The 21,340-nt window shown below is 37.6% G+C and overlaps 1 protein-coding gene across 2 annotated transcripts; it reads right to left on the bottom strand.

The window, feature by feature from the left end:
* Positions 1-532: 532 nt before the first annotated feature.
* PACRGL (parkin coregulated like) lies at positions 533-19,367 on the bottom strand. Of its 2 annotated transcripts, XM_007464482.1 has the most exons (9): positions 19,294-19,367; positions 15,473-15,540; positions 15,202-15,356; positions 12,803-12,870; positions 11,042-11,132; positions 8,153-8,287; positions 7,571-7,678; positions 3,923-4,003; positions 533-1,280 (listed from the first exon to the last, which is right to left on the bottom strand). In XM_007464482.1, exons 2-9 carry the CDS (start codon positions 15,522-15,524, stop codon positions 1,224-1,226), a joined length of 747 nt encoding a protein of 248 aa, XP_007464544.1. In that variant the 5' UTR covers positions 15,525-15,540; positions 19,294-19,367; the 3' UTR covers positions 533-1,223. The 2 variants fall into 2 exon arrangements, with proteins under 2 accessions (XP_007464544.1, XP_007464543.1); XM_007464481.1 differs by lacking the exons at positions 3,923-4,003; positions 19,294-19,367 and having other exon boundaries at positions 1,224-1,280; positions 15,473-15,537.
* Between the last annotated feature and the right edge of the window lie 1,973 nt (positions 19,368-21,340).

Raw genomic sequence — 21,340 nt, forward strand, 5'->3', positions numbered from 1 at the left:
CAGGGCAAGGCCGGTGGGCAGGCAGGCCTGTGAGCGGATGCGACCTGAGGATGTGACTAGACACCTGAGGACAGAGTGTGCCAGCCGGGGGACCAGGAATGATAGGAGCTCTGAGGGAGGAGGAGCATTTCTGCTGTTAACGCTCTTCAGAAACTCCTCGTATTTTAAGTTACATCCGTGAGATTGGATCTGAAATGAGAATTACAAAGAGATCACTCTCGGTACCTGAGGATGGAGCAAAGAAAGGGTGTTCTCCGAGGCTTCTGGGACAGAATATTGCTGCCCCTGATCTCCAGCCCTTCAGAAGTCTGTTAGCCTTGGATTTGGTGTGGCCAGCCGGGTCCCTAACGGCGCTCTTCCTGCCCAGATGTTTCTCTCCCTCTACTCCTTTCTCTGTAGAATGATCCAGAATCAGCTTCTATAACATCAACATTCAGAGCTACACTTGTAACTTACGTTTTAAAAGCTTTTTCAACTGAATTAATTGTTAAACATAAGCAAGCACAACAACATCACTGAATACATGTAAGACTTTTAAGATTTTAATTTCTGAGTATCTTCATGTACTGAATATCAGTATTTTCAGACTATGAATTACAAAAATAACATTTACTTAATACCTAAAGTTTAGGTAGTTTTAACGATTTGTAATAAATAACCATACTTATAAGAGAACTTACACATTAAAAATTTTTTTCTTAAAACTAGAATACTCAAAATTATTTCCAAGCATTCTACATTATAAAATACATATTTACAAACAATAATTAACAGTGAATTCACAAATGTTTGTCCACTATTTGAAATTTTCATAGACTTGATAAATATAAAACCCAGGAAATGGCAAAATGTCTAAAAATAAGTGCACAGCTACACACGAACTGTATAAATGTTATATACAAAAGGCACTAGAAAATATACACAAACACATCCATTGTAAACCAAATAACTGTTGCTCACACAAACCATAAAAAATATGAAAAAGTAAACCCCACAAGATTGTACTATTATAGAACTTTTTTTTAATAGTTTTCCATCATTAACCATTCTTTTTTTTAATGAATAACTTGTACTATGATTCAGTGGGACTGTGTATACTCATCTAAAGCCAGCAATAATGAAGGGTGGTTGTGATTTACAAAAGAGTAAAGTGAAGTGAACCTGAAACGGTTCCGTGCATACCCATGGTCAGCGTTTAACACCTGTCACCAGGGCTACTTTCTTCAGCAGTATATGGAGCAATATGTTGGAATTTTAGATTTGATGATGATAAGGCTTCCCTGTCAACAGAAAAAAAGTTAGCCTCATTAGTATCATGCAGGGTTCCCCTAAGAGGTACTATACATTTGCAGGAGCATGCCTAAAAAAGTATTCAAAACTCCAAACATACAAAATGGGATAGGAGCAGAATGATGGAAACAGAACTTTTTTTCTGAGTTAAATAAAATATACGTTGTCTCTTTTTGTGGTTTAAAAATATTTAACTAGAAAAATAGTTAGGAACCAGACTACCAGTACTTGAATCCAGCTTCTGCCAGTCACTTCACTGTCAAACCTGGGGCTAATTACTTCTCTGCACCTCAGTTTCTAGCTCTTCACGGGGGGATAACAACAAAAATCCACCTCTGAGGGATGTAGCGAAGATTAAATGAGTTTAATGTCTAAAATATACTCAATAGAGTACCTCTCATGTAATAAGTTCTTACTTGCTCGATAAAGATCAGGATGTATATATGTATGTATCTTTTTCAAGACTAATGTGTATATCGTTTAAAAAGATAATTAAATCAGGCTGAGAATGAACCAATTTCAGTTTAAGGCAGATAGCAAACTGATTAGTTCTAAGAAAATGACACTGGCTGTCTGTAACTGATATTTTAGTTTCTCTAGAAGTTGAGTCTTTTCATCATTGTGATACACGTGAGCCCTAAGAAATGAGAAACTATAATATCGAGAAGAACCTCTTATCAAGACTCATCTCCAATATTTAAAGAAAGAGAAAGATGTAAACATTTAAGTTTTTAGAAAGGAAAGAACATCATTAATTTCATGATGGATTATAAAGTACCTAAAGCAAGCACAATAACAATTAAGCCAAGGGGAAGTCTTTGATATGTGATTGAAACTTCCTGTTGCAATTATATTAATTATTACTAAAATATTATGTAGGACATTAGAAGGAGGAACAAGAAGAGCAAAAGTATGAGGGAATAAACAATACTTAATAGTCCTTATAACTTCAAAATCTTTTAAAATTCTGTATTAGCATGATTAAAAACTAAGGAGATTGAGTGGCAATAAGAGAACTTCCTTGCTAGCTATCACTGGGACCCTTGGATTGGTCACCTACATCCTCAGTATTCCCTCTCCAAATCCTACTGTGCTATTTCTAACCTGTATTTACTCAAAAACTCTCCCCTCCTCCACACCCCACCCGCAAGAAATCTAACCTGCTGGGCCCACCCCTTCCTAATCGCCCATTTCCCATACCAGCACAGGATGTGTGAAAACCATCTGGGGAGAGTTTCAGATTGAAAAGCCTTGCCATGTTATTTAGCATGTGTTTATTTGCATTTCACAGAGAGGAAAGGGCAAATTATTTCGCATTCCAATTCTCAGAACAACACATTTGTAAGCAAGAAGAATCTCCTTTCTGCTGGGCAGAGACACTGAATTGACTGCGGGATGATTCTGTGCATCTCAACAAGGTGTCAGAAGGCTAACCCTCGGCCTAGACCCACACACAACAAAGAAATTCATTATCTAGTAGCCCAGGGACTGACTTCATCATAAACTTTATTCTAGGCATTCATCATGAAAAGAATATAATCAGTTTTAAAAGTCACTGAAATTGGTCAAATTAAGTAATTTAGGCAATGCTTAAACTCAAACATCTGCCGTTTTAAGATTGTATTGATCACGCAAATTTTCTTTACAATTAAATACCTAGAGTGTAACTAAGTTCTACAATGCTAAGATAATGACACGCAACTCTATCATTAAGATCTGATTAAATGTAATCTCCAAAACATGGTGGAATTACTGCATTATGGAAATATTTCCAAGACTAGATTGATTATTTGAACACTTCTTTCAAGTGATGAAAATTCAATTAACCCAGTTATTTCACAACACACAGACAGTAATGAAATCCCCCACGGCTCTGCACCTTCTTGCAAGTTAGACTGGTCAGCTGAATCATTCCTCTGTGTGCACGTGAGCATGGTCGAGCGAGCACACAACTTCCAGAGAGAACAACGCAACCACCTGGGAACCTCATTTCAATCTTCGATTATGGGCAGATTGTAAATTTTTCAGACAGAGAAGATGGCAAATGAAAGGAAAAATAACACTTTTTCTTCAATGAGTTAAGTTAATCCTTTTGTTTTCTGAACTTCCCAAGGGTCAAAGCAAAAACATCCAAAATACAACCAAAATAAAAAAAACTGTACGGCTGTACTACACAGAGTGTGGTACAGTAAGTACGGTGCAGTGCAGAGGCCCTTTGTTAACCTGGGTCTGAATCCTCATGCTTATAAACTGTGTGACCTACTGTATAGCACAGGGAACTATACTCAATATTTTGTAATAACCTATAAGGGAAAAGCATCTGAAAAAGAATATGTACACACACACACACACACACACACACACACACACACACACGTATAACTGAATCACTGTGCTGTACACCTGAAACTAACACAACATTGTAAATCAACTATACTTCAATTAAGAAAGACAAAACAAAACTGTGTGACCTCGGCAAGACAGAAACTCTGAGCTCTAAAATGAGAATAATAATATCAACTCCACGTGGCTACTTGAGCCTGAAGTGAGATAATATATGTTACGCGGTCAATTTCATAGTACAACTGAAATGTTTAAAAAGTATGATTTATGGGGAATAATGTTCACTTACACTTCCACCATGCTGCTCCAGCTTCTGTAATGCAGTGGTGATTGGTTCTTTGAATTTCTTGTCCCTTAGTCTCCTGGAAAGCTTTTCAAATAAGATTAAGGGAATGAAATGATTTGAAAAAGTAACACTATTCACTATAAACATAAGTAAAACTTCACTAATAGGCTAACTAGAAATAATACCATTGAGTCTTTACTGTATAGTAAGTACATAAATCCCACTTAATTAGATTTCAAGGCTTCTTTTAGGAAACATCTCATTAAAATTTACATATAATAGACACCACTGTATTTGTTTAAAAAAATGGATTTCTATTATTTGAAACAATACCAACCCTACAAAATCTACTACAGTACTAGCATACTGTAAGTTTTCCAGAGTAAGTTTTCTATGAAATTGTATGCATTCCCATTCTGTAATTTGCAAGAGCATCTGCAGGACTACGATGGAAAGCTAAGCTTCTAAAACACAGGTGTTTCCTACAGTTAAAAATGGAAGAGACAACAAAGAACAGAGCGTTTACATGAATAACTCAGTAACAGTGGCAGGCAAAAGAATCAGACTAAAACCCACAAGACCACCTATCACCCCCAGCTATGTCCTGAAGGGGCCTCCTTGGACAGGTGGAGCTCTGGCTAAGAAGGGAGAGAGCACAGGTGAGCGAGAACAAGAGCAAAGAGGGAAAGGGCGCAATTCAGCCCCTCAGGCACAACTCATAACTGTGTTCTCCCACCAAGTGTCTGCAACACTCACCCAAAGACCTAAACATTTCAGCTACAGCAGGACTTGCTCATGGCTCCACCTTCTGGGGATAAAAATGGAGCCCAGGCAAGAATTCCTCATTGATCAAACACATAAAGCCCTGTTCTAGAGTAGGTTTCTGGTTCTTCCTCTTCCCAGATCTGTGAGTAACCCCGGCATACTTCCCACCACTGAGCACTGAGTAATGGGTCCTTTCAGCAGGTCATCAAAGGTTAGGGAGGGTCAGAAGGGACACCCAGAAAGATAAAAAATGTGAGAAATGCAACTCTAAAAGAGAGGACAGGCAGGGCGTATCAACATCCTGGGGATGAACAGAAAAGGCACCTCTCATAGATCTGAAGTTTGCTTTCTTCGAGACCATGTTCTCAGGCATGGGAGTGCAGGACCAACAATGAACCACCACCATCAGAACCACCACAGATGCCCACTTACAAAGTACAGATTCTTGGTCCCACCCCATAAATTGCTTTACCAGAATCGCAGGACAAAGGCCCAGGTTCTGCACTTGTAGCAAGATTCCCAGGTGATTTCTTTCTTTCTTCCTTCAAGTTTGAGGATCACTGTCCTAGGGTCAGTGGACAGTCCCTCAGAGTTGAAGCTCAGAAAGGATATGACTTATTTCACATATGAAGAAAATCAGTTGTATATACGTTCAGTAACTGGTTTTGAAATTCTTTTTCTATAAGACGAGTCCTTTCTTCAAATAAACATCTAATGTAGAAGTTTATGAGACATGAGAGTGGAGCCTTTCTGGCTGAAGGGGGTGGTGGATGAAGGGAGGGGAGGGAAGGAGGGAGCATCTAGCGCCTCAGTGGTCCTCATGGTATGTAGCTAACAGACCAGGGACAAACCTCCACATGTCCTATTTCCAAGGATCTCTCCTCTGTGGAATCCCACTGGGGTGTGAAGGCCAGCGTGGTAGCTAGGTCTCCCCAAAGTGTTGCCACCCCAGGAAGGGAAGAGGTCCTTCCAGTCAGTCCTTGTCTTAGGAAAAGCAGAGCTGTGGGGAGGAATGTGACTGACCAAAGATTAATGCAACTGTCCCTTAAAGAAAAAAGAAAATAGTTTAACTGTTGATCTGGTCTTCTCCCTCCGCCACACTGGGCAGGAATGGGAGGCTGTTTAGGAAGCTCAACTTCCAGTTGGGGGAAGGATCCCTTCCTCTCCATGTCGCTTCCTCTTCACCTCATCCTAATTCTCTCAGAGGATGTCCTTGCTACTTATCTCTCCCCCAAACAGAAACCAACCTCCACAAGGACAGGGGGCATATCTGGTTTTGTTCAGCATTATATTCCCTGTGCCTCACATGATACCTGACACAAAATGGGAGGGCAGAGAGCAACAGATTTATGTTGAACTGCTGAATGTTTGAACCGAAGCAATCAATCTACAATGAGTCATTCTACATACTACTGTGAAATTCCTGTAGTTAGTCAGCCACAACCCAACCTGCTGACCTGAGGGGGATAAGCAAGTATCTGCCAGGATTCTCCCCCTTCTGTCCTGAGACTTCCCATAGGTTAACGTTTGAGAGTCTGGTCTCACTCTGTCTTCTCCCCACCAGACCTACGGTGAGACTTTATCTCCTACCATTTCTAACCACAGCACCCCTACTTGCACCACCACCCCTTCTTTCCATAGGCTTAGCCAGGTTGTTCCTGGGGTGTATTAGTCTATCTTCAGAATAAGAAGTTAAAAATACACTTCTAGGATCTCTCAGGTGGATGGGTCCAAGAAAAAAGTGGATCTATGATCAACATAGATGTCTCTGCTCTGAACTACAGAAGGATGCATGCAGAGAAATCCTAGCTACAGCTTATCCCAGCCAGGACTTTAATCTTTCTTTCAGTGTGTGCAGTAAAGGATGAACTCTGCATGAAGAAAGGCTTGGTCCTTGCCCCTGGCTCCTGGATGGAAACCCTGAAGCTCTTGGAAGGTCCTTCCAGATAAGAGTGTCTTTGTTTACCTGGGGCATTGGGCCACACCAGATAGTCAACGCTAACAAAAGTGATTTAAGTGGGGGCCTCGGGCCACAAGGTATCAGCTCAACTTCTAGAGGCTGGAGACCAAGGTCAACCAGGCAGGCAGGCGGTGATGTCATGTGACAAACTTCTAATGAGAACCCTGGACACCCAGGCTCAGGTGAGCTTCCAGTGCTGGCAATACTCCATGCATCACGCCAGACGTCACTGCTGGAAAACGCAAGCACTGGCCACACAGCTCCACTGGGAGAGGACAACTGAAGCTCCACACCTGGTCTCTCTCAGCCCTGCTCCATGCACCTCCTCCCTTGGCCGACTTCAATCTGTATCCTTTCACTGTAATAAACGGCAACACTGAATAACAGCTTCTCTGAGTTCCATGAGTCCTTTCAGCAAATTGTTCAACCTAAGGGTGGTCTTGGGGACCACTTGAACTGCAGAGTACCCCAATATAAGTTTGTGATATGGCTAAACTACTCCTAACAGGAAAATGTCTCATCCTGAATGCTAGAGACTCACTAAAAAACTTACAATGTGAAACAAAGAAAAAGAAAAAAGATGAAAAACATCACTTTGACAATATCCAATTCCACAAGAATACGTATAAGCTCTGCTTATAATTCATAGCCAATCCACATAGGCATGAAGTCCTCACACTGTTCATTAATTTTTGTCCGTTCAACTTCTGCTTACTTTGATTACAACTCTAAATTTGCTCATGTAGCTGCTTTCCATGTCCACTAGTAAAAATATTTTATGAACAACTAGGTCTGACATCTATATTTTTTGGTTAGGATGATAAGGTTTTCTTAACGTTTTGAATCATTTTAATGATTAATTTGAAGCCATTACATCAGGAGGAGATACATATACACAATCCCTCTCTAATCTTTTCAGTACTTACACTTGTAAGCAGATGTTTCAGATGGTCATTTAGGGCAGGGCCAACAACGACACTTAACTGTACCAGAGCATTCAATCCTCTTTCAAACACTTCATCATCCAAGTGGACCTGGGGAGGGTTGGGTGGTTAGGGGTGCACAGGCAGGGACAGAAAGAGGGGAGAAGGAAGGATGGGTAAGGAGAAAGGGCAAGCAGGTAGAGAAAAAGCGATTGAACATTCAGTCCTAGAAGATAATCAACCAAACCCAGAATTTAAAACATAACCTTTAGTACAGGACATCTAGAAGCAAAAACCAAATTTGGCTTGACTGAAACATTAATTAAAATATGTTGTAGCCTACAGAAAGACTGATTTGAGGTTCATTATTTTCTCTGATTACTCAAGATGTCCCTTTTTACCTTTAGTACATCCTCCCAAGGTGTCTTCCAGGAAGTAATCATCTGGCCCTGAATAACAGTGGCCTAATTCTGCACACACATCAAAATCACAGGTAAAGAACAAATTTGCATATAATTTGAAAGAAAAAAAGACATAAAATACTCTAAATGTACCACAGAAAGTCTAAAGGAATAAAGGACATACCAGAGCTTCCTTCAGCACAGGAATCAATCTAGGAAGCAAAGGCACAGCTTTTTCAAGAGCACCTGTGACCAAAAGTAATTCTCTAAAACCCTCCTTTGACACAAAGGTGTATGGATGTTTAGTCTCCCTCAGACCCTGCCAAAACAAAGACAAAAACATGATTTACTACACATTTAGTGATGCTAATACCAAAAATATTAATCCTTACTTGTGTAAGTAAAAATCAAGTTTTATTATTATTGTTTTCCTATTTGTGAAATATAATTTCAGTAATTACAATTTCAATTAAACTAAGAAATCGTGGAACACAGGACATACATGAGGCAGGAGGGATCTCTAACCAAGAAAAGAAGGAAAGGAAAAGAAAAAGAATACGAAAAAAATAAAAGGAACAGGAAAAATCAAAGGAGAGGCAAGGAAAAGTAAAAGAAATAAAGAAAAAGAAAACGAAAGAAAACAGAGAAAAAAGAGGAAGGAGGACGGGAGGGAGAGGAAAGAAATAAAAAGAAATAAAGAGAAGGAAAAAAAACTCACTAGGATACTAAAAACAACACTGCCTGAAATCAGAGCAAATTAGTCTAAAATGTATGTCAATAAACTCCACTTTATGAATGCAAAATTATTGGACCCCTTATCTTAAAGGTGGTTTTGCAACTTGTTTAATGACTTTCTAAAATATTATATTTCCTTCATATTTAAATACTAAGACAAATCTTATACTATGTTTAAAATGCATTATAAGATATCAAATGCCATTTTTAACATCAGAATGTCAAACAAAAATATGAAAAAAAAAACCCACTGTAAATCATTTCTTACTATGCCTTTCACCCCACATGCATTAGGAACAATTAGACAGTAGTCTTTTGATGTAAATGATTACTTTGAGTCAGGATAAAATAGGTACCTTTTTTGAAAAGATAAAACAAAGAAAGAAATCTAGAGGGGTGGGATAGGGAGGGTGGGAGGAAGACGCAAGAGAGAGGAGATATGGGGATATATGTTTATGTATAACTGATTCGCTTTGTTATAGAGCAGAAACTAACACACCATTGTAAAGCAATTATACTCCAATAAAGATGTTAAAAAAAAAAAAAAAGAAAGAAAGCAATGGCAACATACCCTCAGTTTGACTAATTATTATTTGGAATAACTATAACCAGCTGCAGGGTCATGCCTAAAAATACTAATTTTCAAACAATTTGTCCTCGAGACCAAACTATCTGCTTCCAAACGGTGATGAAACACTTCTTCTCCTAGATGCTGTCATGCTTTTGAAAACTATGATGCCAAGCACACCAGCACCATTTTGGAACACAGGTTCTATGGCCTTAGGAGCACCCCTATCCTTTTCATTTTAGAGATGAGGAATCTCAGGTCAAAAGGTGAAATGGATTTAAATAGTGGTGGTTCTGTCACTATTTCCTCATTATTAAATGAGTGGAGTTTACCCAGTACACAAATAAAAGCACTGGTGTTTGGAAAACGGGCATTTAAAAGACTGACTTTATGAGGTCTAAACTAAACTCAGAGTCCCTTTGGGGACTCCCCAAGTTAAAGCACTCCCCGTTCCTTGTGATTAGCTAGAGTATGTTTTCAAAGGTATCACTATAGTTTTGATTCATCTAAAATACTGTTTGCTACCATATATAAAAAGTTTAAAAAGAACTAATGAAATATTAGAACATCTTTAGTTTTCAATACCAAGTTTAAGAGACTAATTAAAATTTAATTTCAAAATAGGCTACCCATAAAAATACACTGCTTATTACACCAAAATACCTTCGGCAAGCTGAAGTACAAATTAAGAAAAGCTGAGACCTAAGAAAATTTGGCAGTCTTCAGTAGTAACTGTTATGTCCATTTAAAAGAGTAAGTATACTTGGGAAACTAAAGGAGGAACTAGAAATTCTAAGGATTTACTATAATTAAGAAATCTCAATCAGCACAATTATCTACTTTTCTGTTTTGCCGCCACCTGGTCCTCCCCACTAGTTTTATAGGAAAAGCAAATGTTTCTTTAAATGAAGAAAAAAAGCTTGAGTTTTTTCTGTGTCATATTTTATTTAGATTACTTATTATTGTATGACTTATCCTAGAGGCACTGCCTATTCAGATTAATACCATCGAAGCTCTTGCTGTCGTTCTTAACATCAACAACAACAAAAATGATCCTTAACTCTTAAAGAAGACAAGTATCTCAAAGGTTAAGTACAACTGGTTAATTCACTTCTCAACTTCTGACTCTAACTCTATACATTTATAAATAATAAAATTCACAGGAGATATCACTGACTCTCTTCAAGCTAATACTAAGCCAACTGTTTTCCTGACACAAATGTTAAATAATATAAAGGAATCTATCAGCAGTTTTTCTAAAATCCTCTACAAAAACCATCTCCATGATATTCTACTTAAAATGTACCAGTAGGCAAAAGCCCAGAGAATTCTCCCAAAGAACATTAGGTAGGTAATATCAGTTCCCTAAGAAACATATCATATTAAAGGTGCCTGCTTCTATAAAGAAAGACCAATCAGTAATTGTTATCTGATGCAATATAAGTTCAAATCAGTGATATTCTCCTGATTTGACTAATTCAATTTGATTCCAAGAACTTTTTTTTTAAATTAAATATGAATATTTTATCCACTTATCTATAAATACCTGTGCAGATTTCATGTTTCATGTTTAATTTCATGTTTATAAAGCTGTTTAAACAGTTTAATAAACATATACCAATCATAATTAGTTCCTAAGGGAATGTGGTGCTTTAATACTGTTGTTTGGCTTTTATTTCAAAAGTATTTACTGATGAGTTACAAAATAACACTTAACACAATTTAAAAAATTTGTTTTCCATAAACATTCAGGAAAGATAGAGTATTTACCTCAGCTAAAGTAATAAGAAGAGGATCAAATGGAAGCTTTTCAGGAGGACACTCCCACTGTAACCTGTGTTTTACTGAACCATGGACCAATCTAAAACATAAAAGGCAGTGCATGTAACAAGGATAACATATATTAAGCAGTGATTATCTAACATATACATATTCTTTCTAGAACATAATCATATTAGAATTATTTTGTAACATGTAGGAATACTATGACCTTAAATGATGTTACAAAGGCATCTTATAAAGCAATAATTATATATTTATAATCCTACAAATTCCTACTCTTTTAGCAAAATTGTTTCGTGGCAAAACTAAACTCCACATTTGTTTAGCCTACAATTTTGGAGTTCCAGCATGTTGCTATTTGTGTCTTAATGCAAATGTTACATTTGATATGTTTCAGTTATAATTTTAACCAAATAATGTAGACAAAACTATAGCAAACCTACCACAAAACATGCAAACAAAATGTGATAATTAGAAACAATGATTTTTTAATAAGTAACATTATTTTTCAGAGGTAAATCATTTAACCCTAACATGAATAATCTAAAGGCAAGCCAGGTTTCATCCCCATTAAAGAGAAGAAAACTGAGGCCAGGAAGGTGCAATGACCCATGCAGGGCAACAAAGAGGTAGCCCCTTGAATTAAAGTCACTGCTGCTGCTGCTTTTTTTCTTTTTAACAGCCTTTACTGAGACATAACCAACACGCAATAAAATGGACATTGTTATACAGTATAGAATTTGGTTAAGTTTTGATGTATGAATACAGCCACGGAGCCATCATCACACTCATGACGGTGAACTTATTCAACACACTCAACTGTTACTTCACACCCCTTTTGTAATGTTCTCAACTTGACACCTTCCTTTCATAATAGCAAGAAGCCTCGGCAACACTGTTTTTACATTTTTAGCAATAATAAGTTATCAGGGTGGGGAGGGGGTATAAGACCCTTAAAATAGAGTTTCAATTCAGAATGCAAATACAAAATAATAACAACAATCAATTAAAGAATGCTTCCTGTGCTTATTTTTCACTCCTAGCCCTCCAAATCTGAAAATACCACTAAAAACTACATTTCTTTAACTTTAGAACAACAAAAAGAATGTTTTGATTATTCTTCCCACAATGAAAACAAAATTTTCTATCATCTATAACAGGCTAAAACTGGCTATACTTAGAAGAAATTAATGTTTCTCAGTAGTGAAATCTTAAAATGATATCACTCTATTAGTAACCTGCATCATTTGCTTTAAAATAGTTTTGATCTCTGTCCAAGAAGGCTACAAGAACTGCAACAAAAGTAAACAAAAACAGCTATATTACTCATTAATAAATATAATTTCAATAAAAATTGTAAATCTTTGATTTTTGAAGTATAATTAAAAAAATAATGAAACAATTTCATTAAACTGTCAACTTCCAGTTCATGAACAAAAAAGGATTATTTCTTTGAAATTCGCCCAAGCCTATGAATGCTTAAATTGTTTTAAAAACTGGTTCATTCAATTTCTTAAATTATTTGGTGGTTTACTGTAGATCTATCAGTAAGTCTATTTTGGAATTAAAATGATTTTCTTCAACAATGTCCCAGGATCTATACCACTCCAACAGCCAAAGTATGAATAAGTCACCATTATTTCAACCTCCCTAGTAAATAAAACTTTCAAAACTTTAAACTGAAAACTGTATTGATTTTACTCAATTATTCTGAATAATATGGTCAATTATAACTTGTACTGATTTTACCTGCAAGGAACACCTCCCTTAGAGTAAATAGCTGCAAATGCAGAAGGGGCTCGTGACTGTTCACCAAACTGAAATAAAAAATGACAATACAATAAATATTACTATCACCTCCACTTTGTGATACCTAATCAACTTCAATCCTGTTGCGGTCAGAGGCAGATGGACACCCTGACTTCCAAGCCACCATGCTCATATCAAGTACAACATCATGCTACTCAGAAAATGGCTAAGAAAAATGATCAATCCTCTCAATACTGAAACCACAACCACAAACACATTTTGTATATTTCCTTAACTTGTTTCAGAAGGCTGAAACCATATATAAAATAAATATACTATAGATAAATATTTTTAAATATAAATACTATAAACAAATACAATAAAGATAATAACATCTTTCCACCCCTTCCGCACTGTGACCTTTCAAAGTGAGGACTAAATGGAGAAAAGGTGTACAGGGAAAGTATAATGTGTTTTCAACCTCCCACACATCTCCTACTTCTCCTCCAATCAAATATGCACGGTCTTGGATGGTCAGAGAACCTGTAATTTCTCCAATCTGGTTTTGTGCTTCAATAAAAATCAAAGGCTTAGGATGAACAAGAGTGACAGAGTTGAAGACAGAGCAAGACTCCCACAAACACATGCCCGGATGTGTCTGCTTAGATATATAACTTCACAACGTTCAGTTTTTCTATATAATTATTTTATGACTAAATTAATTCTATATGCACTCTCAAAGATAATTTAAAAGATGATCAATCACAACAGTTAAACAATCGCAGCATACATAATTTCAATGTAAGTGATCAGAGGCTTAAGAATTTAGGCACAGAAAGTAAATATTTTACCACATGGTACTTTGAACATAATCAAATGAAACATAGCTGTCTAAATTACAAAATATAAACTTACTAATCTATTTTAAAGATACAAGTAGCTTAAAAAACTTTTTAAAGTCACATTCAGTAATTTTAAAATGTACATAAAAGTCTAAGTTTAGAACGAACCCTTTTTCCTCTGGAAAAACACATATGTTTTAAGTAAAAATACATAAATGACATTTCATTAAAATATAATATTATAATAAAAGATTAATTTACAAAGCTCAACCTATGTTCTGTGTGACAATTCACAGCAATACTAACGTTTCATCTATCTAATTCCTGCTAAGAAAAATGTAAGTCTTAAAAACTGTGTATAGATCAGTGAATTCTCAAAAAGTGAATATACCTGTGTACCAACACTCAGGTGGAAAACCTGAATGTTACCGGTGACTCTTTCCAACCCCTTCCCACCTTTTCTCCCAAAGGTAACCACTATCCCGACTTCCAACTGATTTACTTTGGACCAGGAGTTTTTACATATCTTAGCCATGGTCTTTTCTAATATACCCTATTCTCAAGTCAAATCGTTAAATTATTTCCCAAAGCTTTCCTTAATTTTTAATAAAATTTAGACTAGGGCCACTAAATATTACTAAAGTTTTTCTTTAAAGAAAGGAAGAAAATTGAAGTGTCACCATAAACTCCCTCAACGAAATATGAGAAAAGGAAGCAAGAGCACAGAGATATCAGGGCATTTTTCACGTGTTTGATTTCCTTGACACTGCAAATTACAGAAGGAAGTGAAGGAACATAGAAGCTTAAACTATTTTCTATTTTCTTTTTATAAAGTCAGAAAATCTCCTTCTGCCCTTGGATAGTTCATTGTATCCTTACTTAAGTATCTGCCATATTTTACCTGCCATCAAAGTCCATGTCTCAGCCACTCTCATAATCTCCTTTAAAGGCTGAAACCATTATCATCTTACCCTATGTAAGGCTGGGCCAGACATCATCTGGTGTTGGAGCACAAATGTGTTCACTTTTTGGATAAACTGATCTAGAAACTTACAATTACCCACGTTTATGTACATGAATCTTATGTTTGCTAAATGTGATTAAATTGCTGTGAGAAGGCAAAAGAAAACTAGGGCTGTAGTTAAGAATTCTAGTGGAGCTCATTTATAGATGATAGGCAAATGGTCAGAGACTTTATGCAATTATAGAAGCATGTAATTCATCCTACGGCAACTGAATACAAGTTTACTCACTGACATTAGGAAGTACAATAACCACAGAAAAGAAAAAAAGAAAGCTGATATGCAATTTATTTTATACTCTACAATACTCATCCATGAATGTGATAGGATGTACCAAAGCTGGTTTTTACTTTACACCGTCTCACTTCCACACTCACGTCATTATCTCCATTCTTCATCATGATTACCATATGCCTTCCTTCACCACTAGCTTAAAACTAACAAACAAAAGAACTTGGGATAGCATTCAGAATGGCTCAATAAAATGTCTACTACTTTGGAAATCTACTGAGTCAGGAATCTCTTTGGTACCTACAGGGTTAATTGTTTTAGGGTTAAGTTTATCACTTGGTCGAGGATGAAGTTTTCTTGCAGATTCTGGAGAACTGGTTGACGAGGAGGATTTCCTTTGTTGAACTGTAGTCCTATGTTTTATTTGTGCACTTGATGATGTCCTTTGATCACAGTTATCTGGAAGAAACAGAATATCAACAAGGAAGAGGTGAAAGCTCATCCTGCATCCATCAGTATAACAGAATGTGTCATTAACAAAATTTACCTCTTCATTTAAAAGCAACATTCTGTACCTGTCTCTCTGTTTCTTAACTGTACACCTCTATGGCACTCGGATTTCTGCATTGCTTCTCTTTTACTCCTGCAGTTAAATGAAACTTCATTTCAACTTTTTTGGGGAGAAGGATTCATTAACAATATAAAGACCAAACAGAACAGAGTAGGAAATACAGTAAAAGAGCCACAAAATAGGTATGGTATGGAACAAAATACCTGAAAGACCAATAAGAAAATATGAAATTATATCAACTTCAATATCGATAACAGTAAACTAAAAACCATCTGTAAGACAGTAAGATGTATAAAAATATGCATTTTTCCATTCAAACAGTCAAAATATAAGTTTAGAAACTCAACTGTAATCCTCTGGCTATATTCAGAAAATGCAGACCAGATTTCTGGAAAAAGTGGTTGGCATGTCCCATATTGTCTTCACCTTCTCTGGCCTCCATATTTCCAAAGTTCCAAATGTTAACATTTGCATAACAAGTCCTACTTTTCCAGTGACAAAATGAACTCTCCTACTAAATGTACCATAAGTTCCCTAAATTGAATGTAACCAAAACTGAAGTTATCACACTGAAGTTTATGAACCTCTTGTTAATTCAAGGTACAACCAGTTTTCTGGTCCCTCAGGCTGAAAAATTTAGGATCATTGTTGTCTCCTTTTCTTCCGTTTCCTGCACTCAACCCTACAGATGTGATCAGTGTGGTGTGACAAGGTAGGAGCTTTGGGCTCAGATCTGGGTCTGCATCTCATCTCTACCAATTATATGTTTAAGAATTTAAGCAGATTATTTAATCTCTCTGAGCCTTGATTTCTTGACCTATGAAAATGGGGGAAATAATACAAACCTATCAAGGCTGCTACTGAAGGTTAAATAAGATAATATATAAAGTTGCTTATCCAGTGAATGGTGGTTCACTTCTCCCTCTTTCACAATTCCCTCTTTTCTTCTAATGGGAGGGCTCTCATTCATAGCCCTTGATTTCCTGCCTAATCAAATTATTTTAAGGAATCTTCCACCACAACACTCAGACTCATACACTCAAATGCCTGCTGGTATTTCTAGGTCTAGCTCCAATCCCAAGTGCCATGCAGGCTTTCCTGATCTTCTGTTTCTCAAATGTCCACATCCATAGCACTCTGATTTATGCACTGCTTCCTTCTTCTTATTTCTATTTGATTACTCCATTCCCCCATTTATATGACACGCCAATTATTCTTCCATTAGAGCACTTCCCACTTTAAGTCTTTAATAATTATTTTTCTAAAAGTTCTGTAATATCTTCTCTTAAGGCAACACAGGTGAAGTCTTCTACTTCCAAATGACAGCTTTTCAAATATTTGAAGACATGGGTCATAACTCCTTAGTTTTCTCTTCTTCAGGATAAATGCTGATGCCTTCTTAGATGAGTACTAACATGAGATTATTTTAATTTACTTGACAAATTAGAAATCTTCACAAGGACAAAGTTCCATGTAATAACATTCAGCCCCCAAATGTTTCAAATACAATGTGGCCAAAGTACCTTGTAAAGATAAACTAAATGTTAACATTATTTCTGTACACATAATAATTTTAAATTTCAACATTCTTGATTTAATACACTGATCTAATTTTCTCATCCTACTACCAGCAGATGAGTTACTTCCCAACATTACACTTCACATTCATCCCCAAGGCATGTTCTAGAAATATGGTAATTAGCTCATTAAATTTGTCAGATAATATTCTAAGATAAGCTAAGGCAGGCTTTAACTACGTCAACCTAATACTGAACTTCAGTGATTATTCAACAAGTATTTACTGTTGCACCTGGTCTGTTTTGAGAACTCTTGATGGGGAACAATATGATCTAAGTTTCTGTTTAATAAAAAAACAATCTGTGTCAAGGAAACTTGAGTTTCCTCAAGTCTATAACTGGGGATAATTACAGTAACTAGCTACTCTAAAAGTAGATGAAGACTTTAGAAAAGTGGTTGGCACATAGTAAGTACTATATGAGTTTAGCTATTGTCATTTTCTTTATAATGGTACAAAATGTTTTAGTATTAGTATTACTAATAATAGTGGGGGGTCAATGTAACTAAATTATGTTTTCTCTTTTTGAAATATTTGGTTTAATACTTGTGCTATCAATTTGAAGACCTGATTTAAGTTCAGTTTTTTTTTTTTTCTGGTTGTAACTTGTAATAGCTGTCATATCTGAAAAAGATGCATCACAAAGATACCTACTTACAAACAGAAAAATAGCATTGTTCACTGCATCAAATCATGATGCACATTTTTCAATATTACCTTCCAATTCTGCAAAAGTTGTTGTTAGAATGACTCAATTTCTATCTGTCTCCTTTCATGTCAGATAGCTGTTTCTGTAAGGCACTAACACGAAAGTGCTACGTTATATTTTGAATACGTTCAAAAAGCCACTGAAACTCTTCACTTGAAAAACATGTTAGAAAATTGAGCTTCCAAAAGTTTTAAGTATACAGGACAGTTTTTATGTGTAATACAATTATGTAATTTTCAGCAACAATATCAAAACATACACACACACAATGATGCAAACATTTCTCTGTCCACTTCCAAAACACCCTGTTAGTTTCTTTTCAAAACAATTAGTTTTTCAGTTACTGTTAAAACTATCACCCTTTACTTTACAGACAAATGAAGTATACTCAATTTTTAAAAATAATACCCACCTCGCAGCATACCACTGACAGCAAACCCAGAGCATAAGTTGTTTGTAAAGGGAAAAAAGCTTAATTCATCTTACACTAAATTCTTCTGAGTGCTTTTTGGTTAAATAACATGTGGGGGGTGATGTAAAGGGTTAATGGTGGGAGGAAGTGAAAAAGTAAGAACTATTTTGTGTTCTAAATATTGCAACAGACACCCTCAATCTTTTACAAAACAATATATAAATCCTAAATAGACACTAAAATCCATAAATCCACTTAACCCCAACACCTAAACTATGTCACAGTATCAGAAAGCAAACAAACCAAGAAGGGCCCCCACTGTGGACCCCTCATTTTTACCTTAGGTTTCCTTAGATGCTGCAGGTCATCTACAAGGGTTTATAGGCATCTGGGTCAACGCCAGGAAAGCGTACTCTTCTTTCATTATTTTGGACAGTTCATATATCCTATTTCTTTTCCCACATGCATCTTCTTCCCGCACTTGGCTTTGAGACCACTGCACTAAACTATCTGGCAAATTCTCAGAGGCAGAGGCCACTTTTTTTTTCCTACTCTCTAATCTGGTGTTTGGGAAGTTCCAAAAGTGTAATAGGAACCCCACAAAAGAAGATGAGCTCCATCTCTAAAACTCCTTCAAATTGCAAAGAACAGCGACACAGCCCAATATTCACCTATCCCAATCCTTTTCACCATAAAGTACTGTAAATCCAAAGAGCCAGTATTAAAGGTCTTAATATCTTCTTTCCATTTTCCTAGCCTCTCCGCCTCCAAAACCACACATTTCCAAATACCTAAGACCAGTTCAGAGCCGGGATGTTGTCAAAGTTAGAAAATGAGGAGGACATGGAGAGAAAAAAAATGGAGAGAAAGTTTTTTTTTTTTTTTAAGAAGGTCGGGGAGAGTGGGGGAAAGGCGTCCAGTTTCAAATAGGCCGACAAGGCAACTCTCAGTCAAAGCCCAACCAGGAAGGGAGAGCTCTTGGCGCTCAGCATCTCCAGGCTCCTTAGCAACGTGGTCCGGCGGCCATAGCAACAGGCCAGAGAGGAAGTCCCCTGCTCCGAGAGAATGCGGGCGACACCACGGATTCCCGCACCTGCGCGGCTCAAGGCTCCAAAGACCCGCTCCTACCGCGCCTCTCTCCCGCCGCGATCTGCACATCAGCCGCCACCCCACGTGGGGCTTTTGCCCAGCGCCCGCTGGGCCAACAGCTACAGGTTCCGTCACCGGCCGCCGGGTACCCGGGAAACGAGATTTCGCAGCATTCCCGGATCTCGAGGCGCCGTGCAGTGACATCAGACGCACGCTGCGTCCGCTAAGCCAATAGCAGGGAGATCGCAGAGGCTCGCCAGGCGGGAAAGGGTTGCCCTGGCAACGAGGCGCTGGGTGTTGGAAGCTCGCGAGCTAGGAGCTCTGTCTCCGGGGGCAAAGGGGCTCCTGGTGGAGTGTATTTTAGGAACGATAGAGCCAAGCAGCAGAGGAGAGCACAGGTTCCTTGTACCTGCGCCGCACCCTGTCCGCAGTCCGTGTATTTAACTCGTACGTTTCTCTCGCACTCTTAACTCAATGTTCTCCAAGTATCTTGCCCTAAACCCTCTGAGAGCTGAGGATCACCGTGAACTCCCGCCCCAGACTCTTCTGTGGAGAGAGCCATCTGCCTACCCATCTGTGGAATTTCCTTCCTGTCATATCTTACTATATGCTGTTGCAGTCAACGACATAATACATCCATATATATTTTTAAAGTGTGTTTTTGTACTCCAGATTATTTTAATAAAACAGATACTGCAGGAAAATGCGTGTACCCTGGCGATTGCAACCAAAAGCAGTTTGGGTTGTCATAGTAAAAAACCCAAGCCCTTTCAGACCTGTCCATTGTGTTCCTTTCTAGTGTCCTCTTCTGTTGTCAAGCCATGGTCTTAACTTTTCGCTCAGGTAATAGCTAACTAGACAGTTGGCATTGTCTGAACGCTGCAGGCAGTGTAATCCTTCCCTGCCCTTGTAGCGCCATTCTTTGTACCTGAATTGCTGCCTCAGAAACATCTCCACCAGGCTGTGAGTTTCTTCAGGACAAGGACTGTACCTTTTTCCATTTTGTTTCTCCAGCTTCTAGCACAACAGAGTGGGGACTCAGGAAATACCCTTTAAATAAATGCAATGAACGAATGAATTCCATGTGTATCTAATTTCTCTAATGTTCTGTGAACCTTGCATACAAGTCTATCTTAACTTCTAAATTTCATTATATTGTATTTACCTATCTTCTCCATTAGACTGAAATTGTCCCCATTACTTTTCTAGCCCAATGCATGTTTAAGTAATTTTTTAAGAAAAAAAAGAAGAAAAAAAATCCTATTTCTTAGCTATTATCACCTTATAATCTCTCTTCTCCAGCTTCTCCAAGACTTATTGTATCACCTTCTCCCCTTCTTCACTCCTAGCCTCTACAATGGCAGACTTGGCAGCACCTAGCTCATGACCTTTTAGCCCCTCTGCCTGGAGAGTAAGAATAATCTGTGTTCAATACTGCAGAGAAGTAAAGAACACATGTTCTGAAGTTAGGCTGTGTAGGTTGGAAACCCAGCTCCTTTGCTTCTCAGCTGTGAGGTCTTCTGCAAGTCATTTAACCCCTCTTAGCCTTAATTTCCTCATCATAACAGGGTTCTTGTAAGACTTTCTACTTCATTTTAGAAAAATTAAAAAGCAAACAACTACAACAACAGAAAAAACAGGCGACTGGCTTTGTGACTTGGTCTAGATATTATGCAGTAAATAGTGGATACTTTCTTGGACATCGTAATTTGAGAAGGCTGTGAGACATCCAGGTGTAGTTGCCCAGAAGGCAGATATGCCCATCTAGAGTGGAGGGGCAAGAGCTGGGTGAGCTGTGGATTTTAAAGTCATCAGCACATATGTTACCAACCAGGGTTCTTGGCCTCCTTAATCAATAGAAATTGATAAGAGGCCAGACAAGAAATTCACACAAGTCTTTGTTGGGGTTCCTGCTGCAGCAGGAGGGAGCGAGAACACATAACAGTTTCCCTTGCTCACTCCCTGAGGGGAGTGAACTTGTTCCTTACACAGGGTGAGGATAAGGGGTGGGTCTGTTAGGGGCAGGGGTGGTTTAGATGGCCTGCCCTTCCCCCTTGGTTGGTGCTGTGTGGGTTTTTGGTCTTTT

Source organism: Lipotes vexillifer, unplaced genomic scaffold (assembly GCF_000442215.2).
Source record: "Lipotes vexillifer unplaced genomic scaffold, Lipotes_vexillifer_v1.1 scaffold831, whole genome shotgun sequence".
In the NCBI taxonomy this organism is placed as follows: Eukaryota; Metazoa; Chordata; class Mammalia; order Artiodactyla; family Lipotidae; genus Lipotes; species Lipotes vexillifer.